Genomic DNA, 26547 nt, shown 5'->3' with positions numbered 1-26547 from the left:
ATTATTACGATAGATAGATTATAATAGCCATTATAATAGGAATCCGCTATAGAACAAGCGCGCCTGCGCTTAAAGGGAATGTGAGATGTCGCTCTGATTGGTTTATTTCACGTTACGCCCAAACCACACCTATGAATAATGAAGCTACTTCAGACCAACCCATTTTAGATTTGCGTCGGACGCAAGAGTAATTTATCCCACCAGTATAATAGCAACAGCTCCCAAGACCCGCCCACAAAGTTACTTGCGTTTTGCGCTTGATACTTGCGTTTCAGATCGTTAAAATAGGGCCCAATGTGTTAATTGTTAAAAGGATTTCAAGTAAATCATTCAAGTTATTTTTTCAGTGTATATTGTTTGAGTAAGATTTACAAACAAAGAGTGAGTGAAATGTATTGAGTATTGCAAAGTAAACTTCAAATGAGTAAGTATAAATTACTCCACAAACTCTAACTGGCCAAGTTAAATTTACTTAGCCTATGCTCTTTGTTAATTTTACCTAACTTAGTTAAATGTCCATACATGTCACATTTGCTTAAAAAATAGGAGTGCAAAAACGTGCAAAAAAAAAAAAAAAAAAAACGTAAATTTTACATCGCACCCTGGTACACTCGCACGCAAACAACTCAAGACACACACATCCATTTGAACATTTGACCTCTCTATCATTAATATGCCATAAATGGTAACGTTTGTTCTTTGCACAGGACACCGGTTGTTACTTCCTGATATCATGTGTATAAATATTACCCCTCTTCACTCAATAGATATGAGAATATAACTGTATTGCACAGGCTCTGGCTCTTCACAAAATCTGCTAAAGGCAACAATTTGAAAACCAAGGTGAGTTTTTGGAACAGAAACCTTCTGAATAAATGTTCTACCTGAAGTATTTTTGAGCTTTGTCTTTAAATGCATTGAGAATCGCAGTGTGCAGCGTATGAGTGCATGCAGACATTTAACTTTTCCTGCTTATTATTTTCAGGTTCATCATGGCAATGCTGAAAAGTTGTCTGCTTCTTTTCATTATCTTCTCCATGGGGAATACAGAAGGTAACCAAGACATTTATTTTGTAAAAACCTAAACATTTTGGAAATATGAAATATTCTATTGACTAATAATTCCATGATTATTAAGGAGTTTACAGTGTATAAAGTACACATATTTTCAGCATATAATCACACAAACATAAAATAAGCTACATAAATAAATAAATAAAAACAAATTCTTTGCAGTGTATATTACAAGAGATGTTAATGGACTGGATGGACTGGATGTTGATTTAGCCAGAAAATGCCCCGCTACATGGGTAAAATTTGGACTCCGATGCTACAAGTACTTTTCTCATCCGACTAAATGGATCACAGCACAGGTAATGTGTACAACAAGATGATTTGGTCAAACTTAATATTAGGTGTCTTTAACTACATCTTAAAAGACAGATGTAAAGACATGTATGTACACAATAAGTGCATTGTATCTGCGTTTTGTGACATCTGGATAAATTTTCCACGCAAAATAACACAGTCATACTCAAAAACGATCTATCGAATGTTACCGTCATTGTGAACCAAGTATTGAGGTCTCTGTGTTCATGTAGTTTGTTACTTTAATTTACTTAGATAAAGTATGGAATTTACTGAAGTTAGTTAAGTAGATGTTACTTTATTCTATATGTGAAATTAAATAAATTAAATATTATTAAGTAATATTTACTTAATTACTTCAATTAAATGTCAAATGAATGTTAAGTTCAATAGTAAGTAGATTTTACTTGATAACAGGCAAGTTGTAGAGAGCAGTAGCAGTAAAATTTACTTTACTTGTTAGTGCAAGTTGTTACGAGGATTTTATCAAAAGATCAATTAGAGCAGACTTTGATTGCAAATGTCTAAAATGTTGTCACTTTTGCTTTATGCTACAAAACATTTGATTTTGTATATTGACAATAAAAAAAAAAAATCTGTCTCTTTAGAAAAACTGTCAAAGTCTTGGAGCGAACCTCGCATCTGTGCGCAAAAAACGGGAAAATGATTTCCTGCTGAGTCTGGTGCCTTCTTCCACACCTACTTGGATTGGTGCTCATGATGCTTTAGTAAGTTCAGATGTGTGTCCTACACTCTAAAAGAACACTGGGTTAAAAACAACCCAAGGGCTGGGTAAATAAAGGACAGAACTCATGCTGGGTTAATTTTACAAATTGGGTTGTTTATTTAACCCAGCATAATGGGTTGATTAAGCCATCAGAGTTGATTCTTTTTTATTATTATTTCTTTCCTTCATACATGAATGAATGTCTACGGATTACCTTAAATCCTATAAACGTTTTTAAAACACTCGATACATGCTTGCATGATCATTTCCTTCATTTCAATCACATTTTACAGTACAGTATATTTTATATATTTTTTTATACATATTGACAACATTTAAGCTTGTTTCAGAAATATTAGAAGTACAAATTAAACATTTATAAGTAATTCAAGTGTAATCGACAAGTCTCTGTTGTCCCGTTTCCATCGTAAACAGCGCTGGATCTCGAACAGGTGTTGTGCCGAATTTCAACCCTGCCAAATTATTTCCCGCCTAGCATTGGTAGGTTTAGGATTAGCTGTGGGGGAGGGGGTGGGGTTAAGATTAGGCAATCAGGTACTGACTTCAACGAGGGCGGTGATAATTTGGCAGGGGGTCGAAATTTGTGTCATGTTCAGCGTGAGAACTTTAGACCGCCGCCCTGCGTTTCACTCGTAGCCGAAATATGCTTTGACTGACTACATAACGTCCATAAACAATCAGTGCACAGTTCTGAGAACATATGAAGAGTTCAGATGCAAAAGCCTCTAAGTGCCATCTGAAATTTTCATCTAGAATGATCATTTTTATCAAGCTCGTATATTTAAGTTCAGTAATTTCACTTAAATGACAATAAATAGGTAATTTGCATTGCCATTTAAATAAAATTACTGAATTTAAATATACAAGCTTGATAAAAATGATCATTCTAGAAGAAAATTTCAGATGGCACTTAGAGGCTTTTGCATCTGAACTCTTCATATTTTAATATCATACGTATATATGTTCTGTATATTTTTTAATAAAACTTTATGCAAGGCATCAGACGTTTCCATCAGGCGAAAAGAGCGACGCGAATCACGCGACACTAGTGTAAAAGGTGACTCGCATCGCGCCTCTGTATGTTGCTTTGCATAAAATGTAAACAATATACAGCACAATAACGAATTTAATAATCAAATTAAATGTACACAAACCTGTATTTTACAGAAGACATAGGCCTGCACCATTTTGACGGAGCTGCGCTCTCTCCTGAAGAGACCTGTGGCAAAAGCCTGCGATAAATAACACACTCCCTGGTTTGTTACGTCTGACCCAAGCTCTGGGTAGCACAAGAAAACTACCAACATACTGAAAAAATAATAACATTTTTTTGTAAAGAGAGTGTAAAGAGACCTTTTTGTTTGTCTAAAAAATAAAAATTCAGCTTTAAACAGTAAAGGCAAAGTTTCTAATGAAGATGGTTTTACTTCAAATCTGAACTTAATTGGCTTCTTCCTGAAGTCTGACAACTGTAGTGCACTCTTTGTATTCACTCTCTCTCTTCACTCTTTAGGATGGACATTGGATGTGGAGTGACGGAACTGTGTTTCTGTATACCCACTGGTGCGCTGGAGAACCTAACAAAAATCCACATGGTTATGAGAACTGTTTGGAGATCAACTATTCCTGTAAGAATGCAGTCTGTTTTTTAATACTTTCAATTATAATTTACAATCCTACAATTTTACATCATACAGTAACATGAAATTACTCAATTTGGATTTCACAGGCCTTAAATTAAATATTCCATTTCATGTTGATTCTAACACTATAATGATCAGAATAACTGATTTCATTATTTCACCTTTCACCTTAAACAGCTAAACGTTGCTGGAACGACAGGGGCTGTTTCCACTCAAGGCCCTATATTTGTGTTAAGGACCTGCGAGACCGTCAAGCTGCTCCACAGTTACTTTGATTGAACTACATTTTTCCAACATTATATTGTCAAAAATGTTATTCTGAAATCAACTATCTTCTAAACTTTAATCTCTTTTCAGTATCTTCTCTGAAACATTCCTCAAATTAATAAAAGCATTGAAAAAGCAAACTGTGCATTGTGGATGATAATGTATGTCAAAATATAAGTATATTGTGTTGCAAGGTTTGAGGAAATAGTTATTAAAATAGCATTAATCATCAGGGGCGGGGTTTAAGCATGCTGTAATGCACACATGCTTCATCATTGGTAAAGAAGACATTTGCATGTTTGTTTCCTGGATTATAAGCAAATATAGAACTAATATAGGACCCTTTTAGTTTTCTGTCTTATAAGATATCGCATTATTTTGGTGTGACACCTCTGCAAACAAATCAGAGATTGAGTGACTGTTTGAACGAATCAAACTGAATCACAAACAATTTCAGACCATTTTCTAAACCTGTTTAATTAGATCAATAGTGATTCGCTCACTATTCTGGCATTGCTAATTCTGATTCTAAACAGCTGATAGAAAACACAAAGGAATATTCTCGGGTCGAAAGTAATCTACAATATCAGAAAATGATTTATCAGCAATATTTTACTGGGGCACAGTGTATTTCAAAAAGGGTCCAGCGACGCCCACAGATCTGTATGGTATCGCAAAATTTTAAAACAATGAAAATCATTTTAATTCAGCGATCTGCACCAAAGGCAGCAAATTGGTTTTGGTTTAGGCCTATTTTTAGATTAAACTAGTTTTAATAACATACTTAATTTTATTTGTAAATTGGTCATCAGTTAATTTTACACTTGCACAATTATTTAGCAAATGTATTATCTTTGAAATGTGGGTGATTTCAGTGAGCAAACATACTCATGCAGTGATCCTGCAGTTAAGCAGTGTGACACTCTCAGGGTCATATTCTTACAAAGGTCATATCATTTTTCTGCCAGTGTCTGGGTAATTTTAAGAATAAATGCAATGAATGACTTACAATTTATGATTTATGTTTGATAGTTTATTTTTTTATTTTAAACATTTATTTTGTTTTCATCAGTATGGACGAGAAACTAAACGCTGCAAACAATCTTGCTTTTATTCTTTTTTTTTTCTCAGTAGCATAACAGTGGTCCTGACTCCTGTCCATAAAACATAAAGGTAGAAATTCATAGAATGAGATCAAGATCATAATCAAATAGAAAATCTCACCTTAAGTTTCCTTCATAGTGGTAAAGTCCAGATGCAGTGATGAGGACAGCTCAAGATATCCACTCCTGCTCCAGTTCTGTAGGATGATGACGAGTCAGGGAACAAAACACAGGTGTGGGTGAAGAAGTGTTGATCCTACAAATAATACAAACCACGTGTTTTTAATATTTTTTTTTATTTAATTTTTTTTATAAATTAATATCCCTAATTAGCAAATATGTAGTTAGTGCAGTGTCCTGGAGGATTCGAGTAGGCTACCTAGGGTTGTTTACTAGTCAAAGTGCCCACTTCTCTGTGCTTTTCTCAGTCTCTGTGATCTTCTGGTTTGATGTCTCGGTTCCCTCCTTCAATGTGTGTCTGAGGGACTTTTCACCTGATTCATCATCATCTTCATTCAGGTGAAAATCTGCTCAATTACAGCACGTCTCCTCAACAACACACATTATTTTAGGAATCATTCTTGAATGGAGCACAGGACTGAAACTGTTTACTCGCAGTTCCCTTTCAAAGGAACTCGCGCTGCGTCAAGCGCTGCGGGAACGCCCCTGCGTGATTGCGTCATGAAGCACTCGTGAAATCAGTCCAATGGCGTGACGGGACGTCATAGGCGGGTGACGTCATTGACCAGGAAACTATAAAGCACCCCCCAGACCAAACAATGACAGCTTCTGTGTCTTCACAAGCGCTCTATGTGAAATCGTATCTGTCTATTTGATGTGTGTTTGTCTCTCTCTATTTATATATTATGGAAGGAAAGCAGCAATTTAAGCAGTGTGTCACTCCCTGCCCTCGTTTTATTACAGGTAGGGATACACACAAGCTTTGTGTGATGTGTTTGGGACTGGAACATGCCCAGTCAGCTCTCGAGGGGGCTGGCTGCGAGCATTGTGAAAAGTTGTCAATGAAAACTCTCCGGTCCCGCCGAGCGCTCTTTGAGGAGGGCGCTTTGGCTCGCGTTCCCCAGGGCTCGGGTCCCGCTGCTGCTGAGGCACGGCGAAGACGCTCGTCCTGGGGTTCGCAGATGGATTTAACGGCGGGGTTAGAGACGGGTGATCCCCTATCTCTTCCTTTAACCGTTGAATCCGGCGCTTCAGTTTGCGAGTCAGAAGCACGCGCGGCGGTTTCTTCTGCTTGCGCTGAAGCGCAGGTGCAACAGCACTCCAGTTCTGAGGAACTGGATGTTGTGAGCCTGAGTGAAAATGAGTTTACACAATCACACACAATTACACACACACAAGAGGAGCTTTTGGAGGTTATCACTCGTGCTGTTGCTAGATTAAATCTGGACTGGCCAGCCGGTGAACAGGAATTGGGTCAAACAAAAAGTAAATTAGATGAACGATTTCTGCCAGCTAGATCTCAACCTCCAAAGCGGGGCTTGCCGTTCTTTCCTGACCTCCACACCGAGGTGTCGAAGTCATGGATTAGACCAGCATCATTCAGAGTTTTTAACCCAGCGACGTCTGAATATTCAAATATAGTAGGGTTAAAGGAACATGGTTATGCGGTGATGCCTCAGGTGGAAGAGACGCTTGCTAGCTATCTCTCCCCTGAGTCTGCATCATCGCTGAAAGCCCCGCAGCTGCCCACTAAACCAGTGAGAACGACATCGGTTTTAGTGGATAGGGCATACTCAGCAGCAGGTCAGGCAGCCGCCAGTTTACACACTATGGCTGTCCTACAGGCATATCAAGCCGATCTTTTAAAAGATATAGATGATGAATGTGAGGAAGTGGGGAGAGAAACAATCGCGGAGATCAGGAGGGCAGCTGATCTGTCTCTTCGGGCCACCAGGGAAGCGGCGAAATCTATCGGCCGCTCTATGGCAGCAATGGTGGCCACGGAGAGGCATCTCTGGTCAAATTTGTCTGACATTAAGGAAAGAGATAAAAAGTTTTTGTTAGATGCTCCTGTCTCCCCTACAGGTCTTTTTGGTGACTCAGTGAATTCGGTTGTCGAACGATTTCAGGAAGCGAAAAAGCAGGCAGCCGCATTTCAAAAGTTTCTTCCCCGAAAAGTCTATGTCTCTGGGGCTGCTGGGCGGGAGCAGCCCCAGTCGAGTATGTCCTCCTCTCACAGAGCTCAGCAGAAGGTGAGCGTGGCTGCCCGTGCTCCCCCACAGAGAGACTGGGGACCGGGACAGCGCGCTCAGCCAAGGTCTTCCCGAGGTAAAGCAGATCTGAGGACTGTTATTATCTCTAGGAAGGCCTTGGCGAAGAAGTCCTGACGCCAAGGGTGTCAGGATTTCGATGGCAGTCCCCTCCGAGGGGAGTCGGTGTGTCGAGGCACCCGTTTCCTCTCGGTGCCATCAGGAGGCCGTGTTGCCAACCCTGCCACCTCCAGTGTTTCAGGGCGCAGTGGTCCTCAGCGAGTACTCATCTCTATGTCCGCCCTGTATAGATGTATAGAGAGGGTTCCTCCCCACAGCAGAGAGTCAGGGTTTTACAGCCCGTACTTCATAGTTCCAAAGAAGGGTGGAGGGCTGCGGCCCATTCTAGATCTGCGCCAACTAAATCGGGCAGTCAAGAAATTAAAATTCAAAATGCTCACGTTGAAGCAGATTGTGTGTCAGATCAGGTCCGAGGACTGGTGTGTCACGATAGACCTAAAAGACGCATATTTTCATGTCTCCATCCTTCCGCAACACAGGAAGTTCCTCAGGTTCGCTTTCGGGGGTGAAGCGTACCAGTATCGGGTTCTTCCCTTCGGCCTAGCACTGTCACCCCGCACGTTCACGAAGTGCGTGGATGCAGCTCTGGTTCCCTTGAGACTCCAGGGCATCCGCGTGCTGAATTATATAGACGACTGGCTCATTCTGGCGCAGTCAGAACTTCAGGCGGCCCAGTATCGAGATGCTGTGCTAGCCCATATGAAGACGTAGTATGGGACACAAAGACCATGAGAGCCCGTTTGGCGCCCGCCAGGATAAAAACGATCCTGGAAGCCGTGCGCAGGATAAGACTAGGCCAGTCACTCACTGTAGTACAGTTTCAGAGAATCTTGGGTTTGATGGCAGCAGCGTCCAACGTGATTCCTTTTGGCCTGCTGTACATGAGACCCTTACAGTGGTCGCTCAAGACCAGGGGGTTCTCCCCGAGGGGAAATCCGTTTCGCATGATCAAGGTCACGCGGCGATGCCTACGTGCCTTAGTTATGTGGAAAGATCCGTGGTTCTTGTCCCAGGGTCCGGTGTTGGGAGCTCCTTGTCGTCGCTTAACGCTAACGACGGATGCTTCCCTCACCGGTTGGGGGGCGACCATGAGTGGTCGCTCGGCTCGGGGTCTGTGGAGCGACCATCAGCTTTCCTGGCACATAAACCAGTTGGAGATGATGGCCGTGTTTCTGGCACTCAGACACTTTCTCCCAGACCTCAGGGGCCATCATGTGTTGGTTCGCACGGACAACACAGCGGTGGTCTCCTATATAAATCGCCAGGGGGTTTTACGATCTCGCCGGCTTTGGAAACTGGCACATCGAGTTCTGATTGGGCCCAGGGGAAGTTGCTATCAGTTCGAGCACTGTATATTCCGGGTTACATGAACAAGACGGCAGACTCTCTGTCGAGACAGGGAGTGGTGCCGGGGGAATGGAGACTCCACCCCTTGAAAGGGAACGTCTCAGGTTACGTATGTAACCATGGTTCCCTGAGAGGGAACGAGACGCTGCGTCGCTTTGCCATACTCCCGGCATGCCTGTGACCAACTTGTTCGACCTATCAGAAGCTATCATTGTTTGGTCTGGGGGGTGCTTTATAGTTTCCTGGTCAATGACGTCACCCGCCTATGACGTCCCGTCACGCCATTGGACTGATTTCACGAGTGCTTCATGACGCAATCACGCAGGGGCGTTCCCGCAGCGCTTGACGCAGCGTCTCGTTCCCTCTCAGGGAACCATGGTTACATACGTAACCTGAGACGATTTTCTGATGTTTTTTTTTCAACTTCTAAGAAAAGTGACATGAAGTCAGATTTACAGCTCATGCGGAAGACAATATTAATTTTGATGCCGCCAATGACGTCACGTGAACACGGCTTCATCCAGGGAGATGTACACAAGAACATTCATTTTAATCAAATAAAGAAAATTATTCGAAGTTCTTTGTGAATAACAATGAATGACAATTAATAATTCCGTAGCTGCCATGTTCCTAATCGTAAATAATATCCTTCATCAAACCTATATGTGTTCCCATCTGCTTCTGTATTGTAAACAACCTCCCTAACTAGGGATGTCCCGATACCACTTTTTGCAGAACGAGTCCGATACCGATACTTTGATTTTTGGTACTCGCCGATACCGATACCTGAATTTTCACTGCATTTTTTATTTTTAAATGTATTAGTAGATAAACCAAAAGAATAAATCATATTAGTTGGCTTAATTTGTTCATCAAATATATATTTCTTTCAGTTATTTTCATGCTTAGTTAAGCCTGCTAAAATGCATTGTATGAGCTTCTGTTACTGTCACTGTTCATTCTATTGCTCAATCATATTTTATCTTTCATTTAATAGCCACAGCAATATTTAGAGCTGCTTCAGCAGGGCTCCGTGCTGAGAATCGGGTCAGCGGTTCAAATGTTTGTCAAAACCAGTGAAATATCAATTATTTAATCCAATTTTGATATTACAACAAAAACTACCAGCCTAATTAATGTGAATTTAAAACAAGCAGTCAGTAACAAAATAAGAACAAACAATCGAATTACAAAAAGGACAAATAAATACAATAGAACAAAGAAAGACAAATGAAATAAACAGTGTTTTTAGAGTTTTTCAGGTAGATCTAACAGGTACAGAAATTTCAAAAAAGTAATCAAATGTGAAAAAAAGCATATTCATTACTGTATAAATTATATATAGATGGATATTTTTGTAAAGTTGAAAAGGGTAGCCTATTTAGTCAAGAGCAGTGAGTATTTATTTGTCCTTTGTTTGATTAACATTAAAACACAGAAGAAGGTATTAGACTGCTGCTGCCCCTTTAAGACCGACCGCATTTGAACATGCTACGTTCATTTGAGATATAACCGACTTTGTTTACTATAGGATACTCGCCAAGACAGGCGTTATTACACAATTGTGTGAATTCATCCGTACAAGTGCAAGATGTGAAAGACAATTTAATTCACTATTCGCGCGCTGAGACGCTGCTTTGGATATTTGCGTTCATGAAACTTGACCTGCACACGTCCTCTGTAATAATGTAGGGAACCACTCGTTATACTTAAATCAGGTAACAGTTCATGTTTTACTTTACTTACGATTTAGTTTTCATCCAAATAACATGAGCTGAGTGAACGATCAGCAATCAAGAGCATTCAACAGAAGTGCGCTCTCTCTCTCTCTCTCTCTCTCTCTCTCTCTCTCTCTCTCTCTCGTCAGTTAACGTTAATAATACGCTACCTGATGCCTCGTTTTATTTTCTTTGCCATTGACATCCGACTGAACAAACTTTCCACTGATGTCTGTTTATGTGCTCGACCAGCTCGCGCGTCTATGCCTCACAGTTCACCTCCACAAAGCACTCGCGGCGGCCAGTTTCGTTTTGCAAAATGTACGTGGTATCGGTGCGTGGTATCGGCGAATTTTTATGAGTACGAGTACGAGTATATGAGGACAGTATCGGCCCGATCCCCGATGCCAGTATCGGTATCGGGCCATCCCTATCCCTAACTGCATTTCTACAATCCTGCCAGTTCAACGCTGATAGTTTCCGTTTCTTTTTACTTCAACATGCGCTAATACTCAAAGAAAGCGGATATTTAAACACTCAGAAATAACTATAACAACACTTGACCACTAGAGGGATTAATCACATTCCCACCCAGAATAAATGTGGTAGCTATTTGCTTTGTCAAGCGTCAAAGCCTGTACTATTTTTATAAAGGATATTAATAATGTTCATTGCCATGGTATAGAGCGATTGAACATGGTAATTATATGTCTCCACAAAATAGTACAGTTATTGTTCCTATTATACAATTATAATTTGAGATCTTCAAAGAGTGTAAAATAAAATTATAAACAATGTTACTCATGTCTTAATCTATTAAATTTCACTATAATAACTGTTGCTGTTTCCCATGATCTTTATTATTATTATTATTTGTAAGAACAACATCCCACACAACGTGCCCTTATCATCACCTTATTTTTCAGATATGAGCAGACACGGCCATTTGTACTTTTAATGTGTCTGGCTTCCAGTGTCATATGCCTCCTTACCATTTTACCATATTACATATCCTACCATATTATTTTAATGGTTTGTCTTAGTAATTATAAACATGCTGGTTTGTAGCAAACAGTTTAAAGTTACACTGTGTATTTTTTTAAGTTGATTCTTAGCAAAAAACACTTTGTTCTTTCAAAATGATATGTGCTCATTAATGTGTAATTACTTCTACCAACTAATCAAGTATTCTCGTAAGCGTAGAATCTGCCATTTAGAATACATACAAGCGAGTCGCTCGAATGGCGGCAGCCATGTTGCGCCTCCATCTTGAAAATACATTAACCAATGAGGGACATACCTGGAAATTCAAGCTTCGCCTTTCGCGTTTTTACACTCAGTGGCACTGTGACGAATGCGAGGGGGAGATTACTCGCGACTGCCGGCAGATTTGAAATAATACGGCCACCGTAGGAGTTAAAACGCCCTCGGAATGGGAGGGGCTAGAAAGTAATATTCAGGTGGTAGTCATAAACAATTTCACCGCTAGATGGGAGAAAATCCTACACAGTGTAGCTTTAAAGTTAACTGAACTTTGATATATTCTTCTCGTTATTTCTCTATAGCTGCTAATAAATAGGAAGTCTCGCACATTCTGTGTTCAGCTTACTTCTGCGTGGAGGAGTACTCCACACACACTGTGGAGGGCTTTGACAAATGAAAGTATTTGGCTCTGACATGACAAAACATTTACATGACAGAAACAGGCATCACAATACACTTCTAAATGAGCGGTCCAGAGTGATTTTGCCAGCCCTTTTACTCACTCTGGATGAGTTCAGTTCTTGGAGAGTGTGGAGAGGTGTACCAGTGATTCTCTCAGCAGTCCGGACTATCCGCTGTAGTCTTCAGAGGTCTGACTGGTAGCTGAGCAGAACCAGACAGTGACAGAAGTGCAGAGGACAGACTCAATGGCGTTAGAGAACTGTATCAGCAGATCCTGTGAGAGTTGAACTTCCTCAGCTGGAGAAGGCAGGGCAACCTCTGCTGGGCCTTTTTCACAATGGAGTCAATGTGACTGTCCCAATTCAGGCCCAGGAACCTGAATGTCTCCACTGCTGCCACTGTGCTGTTCATAATGGTGAGTGGGAGAGTGCTGGGATGTTTCTCCTGAAGTCCACAATCATCTCCACGGTTTTGAGTGTGTTCAGCTCCAGGTTGTTGTGACTGCACCAGACAGCCAGCTCTTTAACCTCCAGTCTGTAAGCAGAAACATGAGGCTGATAAGTGGTGTCGTCTGCAAACTTCAGGAGCTTGACAGAGGGGTCTTTGGCAGTGCAGTCGTTCGTGCACAGGGAGAACAGCAGTGGGGAGAGAACGTACCCCAGTGCTGGCTGTCTGGTGCAGTTATAACAACCTGGAGCTGAACACACTCAAAATAGTGGAGATGATTGTGGAGATGAAACATCCCAGCACTCTCCCAGTCACCATTATGAGCAGCACTGTGGCAGCAGTGGAGTCATTCAGGTTCCTGTGCACCAACATCTCTCAGAACCTGAATTGGGACACTCACTTTTGCCGCGTTTCCACCGAAATGACCTGGAACAACTTATCCCAGGAACTTTTTTACCAGGAACTTTTTTCCCCCAGACCTGTTCCTAGCCGTGTTTCCACCGCGGGCTAAAGTATCGTGAAAATTAGGCAAATAGTCTGGTGTCGTAGGACAGTGTGCGACTTTACATTTCCCACTGGATTTCATCCTCTGAATTTAAGCTTAATAAAGCCTGAACCTCGTCATCGGCCCATCGGTGGCATTTTTTTAAACTCCTTTGTTGATTCGAATAGCAGACGACTGTTAATGCATGCACCGCAACAGATGGTGGTTGAATAAAATGTTGCGTGGAGTCGACCAATCAAAATGCGGCATGAACTCAACCAATCAGCATGTTCAGCGCCCAAGTCCCACCCCTGAAAGTTCCGGAACTTTGAAAAAGTACTTCCTTGCGAGCAGGGACTTTCGAAGGGGGGAAATATTTACCCGGAACTTCATTTAGATCCTGGTTCCTGCGGTGTAAACACAACGAGTACCACCCCAAAGTTCCTAGTTCCTGGGGCAAGTTCCTGCGGTGGAAACGCGGCAATAGACTCCATTGTGAAAAAGGCCCAGCAGAGACTGTACTTTCTTCCCGGGTGTTGGATGAGAATTTTCCCAGCCTTACTGGCTGCTGCCTGTCTGTCAGGAAGGTGATGATCAACTGACAGATGGAGAACTATGGAAGTAAAATAATGCCAAATGTTTTTGAAACAAAAAAGCTTTTTGTATTGCACTACTCGAAAAAATAGGCATTGCATTAACCCTGCTTGCATTTTAAAGCATTGTATTTTCAGGGCTTGCATTTTCTATGGGCTGAAATTCAACATGGTTGTATATTTAAGCTGTAAAAAATTTCAATTCAAAACATTTCACACTCATTTTCATTATTAAAAATTCAATTATCCATATTCATGTTTCAGATTTCACTTCCAAAATGTTCATTCTGTGTGCATCATGTCTGTGCTCTGCACGTATATTATGGGCACGATGAAAGGAGAGAAGCTAAATGAGCCCGATTCCAACCAAATCTGTAAAAAAAAAAGGCAGATATTACTTATATTATTGGTCACATGTTTTTGTGTGTGGGCCCAATTTAGGTGATTACCTGTTTCTACTTAAAGTTCACTTTTCTCTACTTTTGCATTGTACCTGATGAAGACCTGATAGTCGAAACGTTGTGCTTTAAATAAATTTATTTTTTATTTATTGTACGTGTCCTATTTTTTCTACTTTGCTTTTTTGGTGCTTTGCTTTTGTTTGTTTTTTTTTCAATATTGAAATTGGTATAGAGAATTGTGAAATTTTCCTGGTATCTAAAATTTAAATATCATAATATATTATTATCATATCATATCATTTCCAGCAAATACATGCTTGATATATATATCATTATCATTAAATAAATTACACTCATACAAAGTTTTGGTCATATACTCGTGATTGTAATATTGACCAAAATAATCATGAGTATGATCTATGCCCTAATTGAGCAGCCCTAGCATGTGCCTGTGCTGTTAATGCCTAAATCCACCACTGACTTTTTTTTATTTATTTTTTACCTTTTCTGATTATTGTGATCCTGCATGGTAATGTGTGTTTCAGTAATAGTAAAGGTTAAAAGCACAAAAAAAAAAAAAAAAAAAAAAAAAAAAAAACCCCCAGAGATAGTTAAGCATCATGGGACATTAACTGGATTTTATTCAACAGTTTCTAGCTCTGAACATTTGTGAGTCTCTTAAAACCCTTGTGTGGATTCTCAACAATCCCAAAACTCATCCACATTTACCAGACATTTATCATACATTAACTGAATTTAACATAAAATTTGGGGGAGAGTGCAAAGTTACATAGATAACATGGTAAAAACCTACAATTTACAAGATGCCCTACTGGGATTGATGTTAAATCTCTCAGATATTTGTATCTATTTTGAACAGGGTATTTTTCAGTTTTACTCTGTGTGTGGTCAAGAAATCCCAGCTGACTTTAAACAGCCATTTTATATGTCCTAACAGCACATTCTCAATGTATTCAGATCAAAAGTTAATGAGTGATATACATGAAACTGCAGAATAACAGTATACATTTAATTTTGGTTTAAATATTAGCAACAAACAGATGTTTTTGGTGTATTTTTACAGTATTGCATTCAACAGACTCAAACCACAGAAGGCCTCAGTTTTAGATCTGAAAAGAAATGTGGTTTTATCTGTTGAGAGAATGAGCAAGAGAAAGTGTCTGTACTGGACCTTTGTGGTTAATGTGTATCAGTGTTTGCTTGTCTTGAGGTGTGAATAGTGTGAATGTGTGAATTTTGTGAATCTGGTGGGGTTGAAGAACATCAACAATTTGACTTCCTCTTTATGCAAAACATAACATTTACTGCAAAATAAAGTACAGAATGGAAAATGTTTATTCTAAATATATTCTCTGTGAGATCTTACTGTGTGAATGTGAATTATTAGTATAATTTACTATGTGTATATATTCAGCAGCATTTGCATCTCTCTATATATCCATGACCCCATATACTCCTGCTGTGATCCTACAGAGAAGTGTTAGCTTCAGTTATTTGCAGCTCAAGCAACACTTAGTTATTTCTGAGAAGTTTCCACTATTCTTGTTATCACGCCTAGGTTCACACATCTTATGTTGATCTGTTAATGTCACACATCTATTTTACACTATTACAGTTTTTCTTGATTACTTGAACACATTTCTTGAAACTATGCCTCGTATTCTCAAAACTGTAAACACAAATCCATAACGTCTCACCCAGTTCCCCAAACATCCTAAATTCAGATCAAAATGAAGCTCTACACTCAAAACCATTCACTCTTGCTGAAAAATCAAACTTTTACCTCAGGACACACAAGCCCTCAAAATCACACACACTACAACATAGTCTAACACACTGGTGCAATAAATTCAAAACAACATTTCCAAAACTGGTAAGTTTTGTTGCTTGTGGTTCCCCCCTCACAAACCTTTTCACATGATGAGCACAAACACACAACCAATGGATACATTGGCACATTTTTATTCATTCATGTACTACACAGTACAACACACACACACAGTTTTACTTTTTTTTATTCTCTCCTTTATATTTACTTACAGTAAGATGTGTGTGACCATCATATGACAGTAAAAGAGCCACACAAACCTTATTATAATATGGAATTGTATTGGAATAAGAGTGTTGGTCGTGACAGGAGGGCCTCCACTCAAGGAGACAATATGATGAACACATCTAAGAATATTCCACATATGGTTGAAATACCATCATTGGCCTAGAAAGATAACAACAGTCAAGACTATAAAGGAGAAAGGATGCCCTCCCTTCACTGTCACACTCCACAGCGACTCTGTGTGACTGTATGACCGCTGGCCTTTTCTTGCAAGAAAATACTCCTCAAAGACTATTGGAAATGTTTGTCTCTTATTCAGTGATAGAATTTTGTTTGCCACCACACCCCCCTGAAGGTTCTCGAGGCGACGGTAAAGCGACTCAAATTTGGCCTTACTCGTAGCCCAGCCTCCCTCATAGTCCTACCACTGACAAAGACATGGGCAACTAGAGTGGCAGAATTTCATCTGAGACTGCTTGTCTTCTTGCCCTTCCTCCTCCTCCTCCTCCTCCTCCTCCTCCTTATCCCTCCTCAATCTCTTCCCTCATGTCTTTCTGGTTCCAAAACGCAATAAACTGATTTGGGCGGGCCCATTTATATATCTATTGAAGGATCAGATTGATGTGTGTTCAATTTTGACTCTTAGTGTTTCCACTTGGGTAATTGTGTGCTAACTGAGCTGAAGCTGTGCTGACTTGAGTGAACAATATTGAATGCTAGTGCTTTCTAAATGACAACATGGTCTAGGCAATGAGAAATTAAGGGATTTGTGTGTAGAGTTTTGCAGTGACAGTTCAACAAATCTGACTCATGTGTCGAAACAGGGAATAGTGTTTATAGTTTAGGGAAATGGGTGTGCTCTTTGATAAATGGCATTATGGTTTTGAAATTTTAGTTCAAAAGCCTGGTTATAGTGTTTAAGCAATCGAGAAAAACTGTAAAAGCATCCAAAAATACTTTACTACCATTTGCCTACAAAATGGTATAATTACAGTATCTAACAGCAGGGCCTAACAAGGCTATGCTAACCAGCTAAACTCTGAGCCCCTGTTATTAGAGAGTCATAGACGAGCGCTCTCTAGTGTGCAAAACTAGAGTTTACCTCTACAAAAGTAGCTCTACTGTTAACAGATGGGGCAATATAAATATATCTCATAGTGGAGCAGCATATCAATTATAGTCCGAATCTAACTTTAGGAAAATAATAAATAAATCTTACCAAAAATACTTTAAATATTTTTGTGTATATTTTTGTAATGTTCAGGTTCAGGTAAAAATGGTCTATCTACAAGTAAAGAGTCATTCACAAATAAGTTCAGCTTAATAAAACCTTCATCACTGACAGACAAGACATTTGTTTGGTTTCAAAAGACTGTCCGGAAAGATTCACTTTCACGTTACAAGTGAAAACGATTCATGGAGTCAGACATTAAAGGGATGTTTACCCAATAAATGGAAATTCTGTCATCATACTCATCCTTGTGTTGTCCCAAACCTGTGTGAATTAATTTCTTCTACTGAACACAAAAGAAGATATTTTGAAGAATATGGGTAACCAAACAGTTGATGGCCCCCATAGGCCTCATAGTATGGGGAAAAAAATTCTATGGCTGTGTCCGAAATCGCTCCCTATACCCTTAAACAGGGCACTTGTCTGAGTTTATTATGAAATGTAAGACAAGAATAATGTTTTCGGACATGAAAACATAGATGTTGTTGGAGCTATTTCCTTGTTTTGTAATTAATTTAATAATTAATTTACTTTATTTTGTTTCTCCTTAAATAATTTGCATGATTATTTTATTGATGTAGACACAGAATGTTAATGTTATTATTTTAGTTAATTTGAGTATCTTTTTGGGGACTTTTATTTTGATTGTACTGAGCACCTGTTGGCAGGTATATATTGGTGATTACACTTAGCACAGGCAGGTACTGGGAAAGGTTGTTGGTTTTTTACCAGGGAAAGAGAGGCTGCAGACGTTATTTGTATGCTTGCTTAAATGGAAATAAACCGCATGAATGATACGCTTGCCTGGACATTGGACTTATTGTGCCCTGCGTAAGATGCAATCCCAGCAGTGCCTCAGTGGCCGGTTTGATTTTGAGTTTGTTTATTTTATTTTGATTTCTTTTTTGATTTAAGACGAGGACAAAGATGTTACTATAGATGTTATCTTTTGTTTTGCTGTAAATTAATCACTAACACTAAACTGACAATAGAATAAGCAACTGGGAGACCGTGGACGGCTGTACATTCATTGTATTGCATTAATTAAAAGCCACATCTCATTCTAGCGTTTAATGCTGAGGAGGACACAACTAGGAAGGACGCATGGCTTCATCACACATGTTCCTGCCCACATGGTCACGGCACGAAAATACTCTTAAAACTTAATTTAGGAAAAATAAATATATTATATTATTGTCAGTTTAGTGTTAGTGATTAATTTACAGAAAGAAAAAAAAAAAGATAACACCTATGCTTCCATGTCCGAAAACATTCTTGTCTTACATTTCATAATAAACTCCAACTCGTTTTCTATCAGTTTATTTTCGTAAATTGGAATGTGTGCATTGGATTGTGGGTGATTTATTGCACGTTATGCCCAAAACACACCCATTACTCATTAAAGGTGAACTAAGTAACTTTTTTTACCTTAACTGAACAGCTTCGGAGTCATTGGAATGGTTATATTACTTATTTCGGGTTGAATGGTGGTCTTTTCGCAACCCCCTGGTGCCCGTGAGCGGAAAATACGCACTTGCAACTTTGAGCCGGCGGGCCGCCGGCCGCCGCGTCAGGAAGTCTCGCGTGATATCAGGTCTCGCGATGTAAACAATTGCTTTACGGCCAAAAGAAATCTGCTAAAATGCTGTCATTATTGCGCTCCCTCACGCTGTCCGAACCCGAATGAAGACGTTTTAAAGAATGTCCCATCTGCTTTGATGTCATTGATCTATATAGCCTCTGGTGTCTGAGAATCACCAACGAGTTTTTACAACAGTGTTGTCAAATATCTATTCCGAAGCTGTGGGGGGAGCTCTAGAGAGAAACCTGCGAGCAAAAAGCGAGAATACAGCGAAGAAATCCCGAAGCTACTGAGTGCTGCTTTAAGAGAATAGGGACAACCCTTTTAGACCATGCGCCGGGTGCGACGACCATTTTCCCGTCGTTAAACTAGCAAAAGTGGATTCGGACAGTGTGCGCTTAGATTGTTAAAATAGGGCTTCCCAGTGTCTAAATTCACTCACTCGTTTTCATTCACTATTGCAAGTGGACTATAGAGTATAGAGTTGAGCAGGGTTCACCAATCTCGGTCCTGGAGGGCCGCTGTCCTGCAGAGTTTAGCTCCAACCCCAATTAAACACACCTGAACCAGCTAATCAAGGTCTCATTAGGCATACTAGAAACTTTCAAACAGGTGTGTTGGAGCTGGTTGGAGCTAAACTCTGCAGGACAGCGGCCCTCCAGGACCGAGATTGATGAACCCTGGAGTAGAGCATAGAGGGCGATTTCAAACACAGCATATCTATGGAAGTCAATGGGGACCAGAAACGGTTCGGTTACCGACATTCTTCAAAACATATACTTTTGTGTTCAGCAGAATAAATAAATTCACAGGTTTGGAACAATACAGTGAGTAATGACAGCATTTTAATTTTTGGATGAACTATCCTTTTAATTAATCATTCAAACTGAATCGCGATTCGATTCAAACCATTCTTCTAACCCGTTGACCAATTCATTGAAAAGAACCGACTCAAAAGAACAATTAATTCACGAATCGGATTGGTTCTAATTCTAAACAGCCGACAGAAAACACCAGACACGTGATTGGCGAGCCTATTAAATTTATATAGGACTAAATAGGGTTTACTTGTTTTTTTAAATGCCGACTTATTTATACATAACGGTCCATAAATCTGCATGAATTGCTCTTAATGCATTTACGTCAGAATCGTTTTAAACGATGCAAATTCTGCACTTCAAAAGATACAAGAAAATGCATAATTGAAATCGTATTCACACGTAATTCAAGAAGCAATTTAAAACAAAAATATGTTTGAAGCAGTAGTAGCCTACAGTCTCGGAAACATTAAGTTCAATCGCAAATGTCTCAAAAAGGCGTTTACCAAACAAAATCTCACCTTGAGGGATCCTGATGGCGTCAAACTCCAGACTTCTGAGGGACTGATGAAGATCTGCACCTTTTCCAGTTTTGCAATCCCTCACTCGTTCCAAGTCTGTGCGAATGTTCCATGTTTCATTAGTAAATGTGATCACTTTGTACTTGCAAATTACATCTGTGCAATATTATTTTTGATTCAATGTTAATTTGCCCAACTCACAAAGTGATACTTTCCAACTTCTGCTAAGAAACGTGCAATATAATGCCACTTAAATCATATTTACAACTCATGCGGAAGTCCATAACTTTCGTTTCAGAGATGCGCGTACAAGTGACGTCTCGCAAATGGCGGCACGCAGCGAGATGTGATGCACACATGATAATCATTCGCTTTTAAATAAATGAAATTGATCGAAAATGACACTAGGCTACATTATATTAAAACCTCTCAGTAAACGTTTTCGGAATATGGTGTGTGTGTGTACGGCTCTTCTCTGAACGGTAGGCTACAGACAACACCTTTGGTTTCCAAACATTACAGGGTGCGTGCGCAGACCAGAGGCAGAAAGCCAGATTGGTGAGCTGGACTGGTCCGCTACTGCAACAACCTTAAGTATTGAAGCTTTCCTTATTGTTTGTATATAACTGCTGACTCAATAAAACGTGGTTTTAGCTGGATCTGTTTGTCTGTCTTTAATTGTGCAGTGTTATTGTGATGTATGAATTATCATGTTAGGCTAGTAATGTTATAGCCAGTGTTTGCAGTGCAGCATCTACTGGACATCCCGAATTTACCTTGCTTTACCTTGAGTTTCTTATCCTATTTTTAGTGTGTGATGCATATCCCCTGTGATCGTTGTTCAATAATAAAAAAATAAATAAAAACTGCAAAGCTGCCATAAATCCTGAACGTCATCGGGAAATGGACCTTTTTTGGTCGGAAGGCGGAAATATTGTCTATGATATAGCCAGAGGGAGCAGCTCTTAATACAAACAGGAACAAAAAATAAGGATGATTTATAAAAGGAAAAACAAACATTCAAATAAACAAATTTAAATAGATAAACGGTAAGAAATTATAACAACATAAGGGAAGAATTCATCCTTTTTCAGCTATTTACCTCAGTAGGGAAGTGTTTCAGGGTACCTTTCAGAGTTTTGAAGGATTTTATATAACAGTTTATATTCATAAAAAAAAAATAATAATAAAAAAAATTAAAAAAAAATATTGGGAGATGATTTCACAGTTCTACATTTGTGAATGAAAAATTTAGCTAGACATACAATTGTATTAGTACAAAGCTCATCACCCTTGCTTTGCAATATCAATCCAAATGTTGGAAATATCAAAGCTGGAACCCAAACACAGCAGATGTAAACACCCTCAGAAATTAAACTATAACATAACTGGGGAAGAATCATATTCTCACAGAATAAACAACGCCTGTAATGTCCTATTTACACAGGGAAGAATGACAATTTCGTCATATTAAAGTAGGCTACACCACATTTTAAAAGTAAATTAGCATAAAAAAAATAATGTACCATGGTATATTCATAGTTTTGATATGACCTCTTCTATGTTAGACGGTTCAGAAACTTTCTGTCTGATAAAACATTACCATACTTTTACAGAAATTGCACTACGGACAAACAGCCCTTGTTTGAAATGGCTTGACATGAATATTGAGTTGGAAAAGCTTATAATATGTAAAGAAATGTATGAATAAAGTGAAGAGACAAACATGAATTAATTGCATGGCCTATACTGCACTAGAGCGCTATCTAGTGTTATTAACCTGAAATTCACCTTTCCAAGATTAGCTCCACTGTCCAATATAAATAGACCTATTTGAAATAGAAAGATTTTTAATTACAGTTGATTAGACACTGTATTCAGGATTGAGTTTCACCGCTAGTAAAGCTCAAATGTTGAATAACATGTTAACCCTTGGGCTGCATTATTTGACACCGTTGAGTGCGTTAAGGGACAAAAATGTCCACTCTAAACACTGCCATAAAACTATTATATATTATTATTTTTTTCCACTTTGACTGAGTTCAATATTTTAACCAGCATCAGTCCTCATCATACATACCACATATTTATTTAATTTCAGGATTTTAACCCTTTAAATTCCAGTTTTGGTGACGGTACCCTCAATTTTTATAAGAGGAAAAAACACAAAAATGTAATTATTTTCCATATAGTAAATGCAAATTGTAAACCTTGGCTTTGGATTATCACAGTCTTGAATATGTAAAAGATTAGCAGCAAAAAAATTTTGGTGCATTTTTATTTTTTGTGCTACATCAGATTAAAATAAAAAAACCCATTCAGTGCATTAAGGGACAAAAATGTCCACTCTAAACACTGCCATAAAACTATTATATATTATTATTTTTTTCCACTTTGACTGAGTTCAATATTTTAACCAGCATCAGTCCTCATCATACATACCACATATTTATTCAATTTCAGGATTTTAACCCTTTAAATTCCAGTTTTGGTGACGGTACCCTCAATTTTATAAGAGGAAAAAACACAAAAATCTAATTATTTTCCATATAGTAAATGCAAATTTGTGTTGCCGCAAGATGAAAGTTGTTATGTCTAAGGACTGACTGCATGGCTGTGCTTGTGCCTACGTTGTCCTATGTGAGAAATTATTAGTTACCTTTGAAACATAGACTGCTAAAAAACGAAGTCGTGTCAAAGGTTCATGTCTGTGCGTAAATTACGCATGAATCAAACCGAAAGAAAACAATGCCGTGAGAAGCGCTTTCTCTCTCTCGTGCGCGAGCGCGTGCTCACACACACACTCACACACACACACACACACACACACACACACACAGAGAGAGAGAGAGAGAGAGAGTAAAACATTTCTTTCAGGATATTGTGATTTTTGTCACTCGCCTAAACACCATGCATTACGGCCCTACACACACACACACACACAATTTTTGTCAACGCAGACACACATCGCTCTCAGACATCCACACATACTCGGAAACATAATTTTTAGATCTTTGAACCATTCAAATCCTTCATGCACAGTCAAGTGCCCCTATAGTGGAAACCAGGAAAATAGCGTGCATTTCCCCCTATAGGGAATACACATGTAGTGACGTCATCTGGTAAAATACACTATATAATGCAAATATAATGCCTTTGCTTCAAAATGAAAGAATGTTTCAACATAAATCATGATTTATGTATTAATGACGGCCCCGGCTTTAAACGACGTTTGGGTGTCAATGGGACATTTTTGTCCCTTATGGTACTGAGTGGTGCTATTTGTTCTACACCGTGTGTGTTATACATATTTTAATTTTTTTTTTCAAAATTTGTAAATTTATGCAAAAAGTCACAACTTTGCCAAATTACATACCATTGGCATTAAAACAGCCAAAATGGTCAAAGAAATAAAAATGAAAAGGACAAAAATGTCCCTAATGCAGCCTAAGGGTTAAAGGTGAAAGTTTAGTGCATCAATGTTGATAGTTGAATGTACGGAGACACTATGATTCACAAATGGTAAAAGAGAAAGGAACAGGATTGATGAAACAGTTAGGCCTACACAAAATACTATAAACATGGGGTTAATACTAGAGACAAAATGACACTGATTTTACTGATGTACTGATATTTACATCTTTCTACTCTGATCAACAGTGGTATTATATTGATTTAACTGATAAATGACGCCATCTGGTGGATTTTTATTTTTGATTTATTTTTAAACAGCTGCTAAAACAGCATTATAGTAGTGTGAGCTCCACACCTACTAACATGTTTCATTAACAGTATTTCAACTTTTGGTAAATGTGTTGGTCATTATGGAAAATTAGCAGTATTCTTTCATTTTCACACGACCAGAGCTTTCCACTTCCATCAGCGCTTTAATGGGACTGAGCTCTCATGTTAATCTGTCGTTTTACAGACTGAACAAACCCAACAATAGCAACAAACGAATATATTTTTGGTACATTTTTTATTATTTTATTCAGTGAAGTGAAGCAAATGTTTTGCATTAAGCTTAAAGCAGCAATACAAAAAATACAGAGCAGAACATTCTCTAATAAAATCGTTAAAAAGAAAAAAAGAAAAATACCAATCAAATTAAAATATGAATAAGCTCACACAACTATAGTAAATCACCACCCGTATCAGACCATTTGCATTCACAATCAGAGAGTAAGATGGGCAGATTTACTTCAGATAACACAAAACAGAGATGAAATTAAGGGAAAACCATGTGACTATTTTAAAACCTGCTTTACAAAATACTGAACTCATCAATGTTGGTATTTGACAAAAAGATCTTCAAAAAAAAAAAAGATCTTATACAGAGATATTACTTTGAAATAAGAAAATATCATATACTTATATCTCATATCTCATATGCATCATGATCTTATTTATGCAGTGATCGTGCAGTTCAGCAGTGCTGGTTTCAGTAGTTATTTCCAGCTCTAAGAATTATTTCTAAGAAAAACTATTCTTGATACCTTTATTACCTTACCTTTTATTAGTTTTTATCATTTAAGAGAGTGAAAGAGTGAAAATTCACATAAATTAAAATTCAATCAAAAACCTTCTGATTTCCAGTGTTGGCAGTGTTACAGTGTGTTGTCTTTGTCGGCATGTAGTGTGACACCTGATCCATAATGCCATGTGAAATGATCACTATATGAAAACTCCTTCATCAGGGAAAACATAGATAAAAAGAAAGAATTACAAAAGCATTGATAATAATAATAATAATAATAATAATAAACTGAGCAATTCCAAGAGGGTCGTCGCACCATCAGTGCTTGGGCCCTAATAAATACAGTAGAACAAATATACAAATGAAATAAGCAGTGCTTTATATTTTTCAGGTACAGAAATTGAATAATCAAATGTAAAATAACACTGAATAGTGTTCATTGTGTAAATTAAATTTATCACAATTTATCTTTGTTAAAGCTACAAATTCCTCTTCTCTCTTTTTTGTTGTTTGATTAACATTGACAAACAGCTGCAGGTAAAGTATATTAGGCTGCTGTCACTTTAAGACTACACACATCCAATATAATGATACGCATCCATTTTCTTTCTCAGTTGTTAATAACATATAACCGACTTGTGTTTATGAGGATACTAGAGACGGGCATTTTGACTTAATTTTTGTGTGCACGTGTCTGTTCAAGCTCAATAAGAAGAGAAAGAGAACTGAATGTGGTGTTCACTTGCTGTCAGCGCGGCTCTGTGTGCGCACACAATAAAAATAGCACACAGTTTTCTTGCGCTTGATGTTTACATAGACATTTAGACATAAAAACACATGCAAATGATAAACTTTCACTCAATGATGATTAACTTTCCAATTAACCCACAAATCACATGCGCTCGGAACTGGGGGGCAGCGGACCCGTATAGATCACGGATCAACTCTCCTATACTTGACATCGCACATCCTGCAATCTCGGATGCACACATAGCGATATTGATGCTAAAACTATATATCGTGCAGCCCTACATCTCACAGCAGAAGAGCCAAAGGCCCCAAAAATCAGAGATATACATATTGTAGGGCTTGACTCAAGGATTCTGGAGGGGGAAAAATCCTGCTATCCTGGAAATCATAGAGACCATCCTGCCAATTTTGGGGCCTCTATGATTTAAGGTCTAACACAATACAAGACAAAAGCAACAGCTAACATGACATTAAAAAGTTACCATATAAAAACCTGTAATATTGAGTTAATACATATCAAAACACTAACCTGTAAAAGGTTATCCAGTTTCTTTTGGAATTTAAATCTCTGTGGTTTCACAACCAGAAGATGCACATTGTTGTGGCATCATTGACTCTTACTGAGTGACTCTCACGCTGACCGTTCCAAGATGGTGGACGCGCCGACATTGTCACGGGTCAGGGTGTGTCACCGGCCCCTCTCTGTTGTTTGGTTTGTCCTGCCATTTCTGCAGCTCGTGATGTGGGCAATTAGCACAATCACGATGATCTTCCTCACCTGTTGCTCGTTCCCCCTACCCTTTATATTCCCAGCTGTGTCTACTAGTGTTGTCAGTGGATTGTTACATGTCGCGTGTGCGTTCCTTGTCTGTTTGTGTTCTCTGTTTTGCTTACCTGTGATGTTCAGGAAGCCTAGACGTGGGGGTCGGTGCAGGACTGTTGCCTGCTGGACCCAGTACTCGTCTATTGCTGGACATTCCTGGGATCTCTCTGCCTGTCGGTGGTCTCCTCTTCTCTAC

The 26547-nt window shown here is 38.8% G+C and overlaps 1 protein-coding gene and 1 long non-coding RNA gene across 3 annotated transcripts; one reads left to right on the top strand and one right to left on the bottom strand.

The window, feature by feature from the left end:
- The first annotated feature begins 760 nt into the window (after positions 1–760).
- Positions 761–4156, top strand: LOC307169889 (ladderlectin-like). The gene is made up of 6 exons (XM_079890781.1): positions 761–843; positions 986–1053; positions 1237–1373; positions 1977–2096; positions 3630–3744; positions 3937–4156. The coding sequence occupies exons 2-6, from the start codon at positions 993–995 to the stop codon at positions 4032–4034; spliced, it is 531 nt and encodes a 176-aa protein (XP_079746907.1). The 5' UTR covers positions 761–843; positions 986–992; the 3' UTR covers positions 4035–4156.
- On the bottom strand, positions 3313–26215 carry LOC307169897. 2 transcript variants are annotated; one of them, XR_013823228.1, is made up of 4 exons: positions 26058–26215; positions 20302–20397; positions 5251–5385; positions 3313–3335 (listed from the first exon to the last, which is right to left on the bottom strand). It is a non-coding gene; the product is annotated as an uncharacterized lncRNA (long non-coding RNA). The 2 variants fall into 2 exon arrangements; XR_013823229.1 differs by lacking the exon at positions 26058–26215 and adding an exon at positions 20503–20600.
- Positions 26216–26547: the final 332 nt, after the last annotated feature.

This window comes from Squalius cephalus, assembly GCF_949319135.1.
Source record: "Squalius cephalus genome assembly, chromosome: 13".
NCBI classification, from domain to species: Eukaryota; Metazoa; Chordata; class Actinopteri; order Cypriniformes; family Leuciscidae; genus Squalius; species Squalius cephalus.
This window is presented reverse-complemented; position numbering and strand designations above follow the sequence as displayed.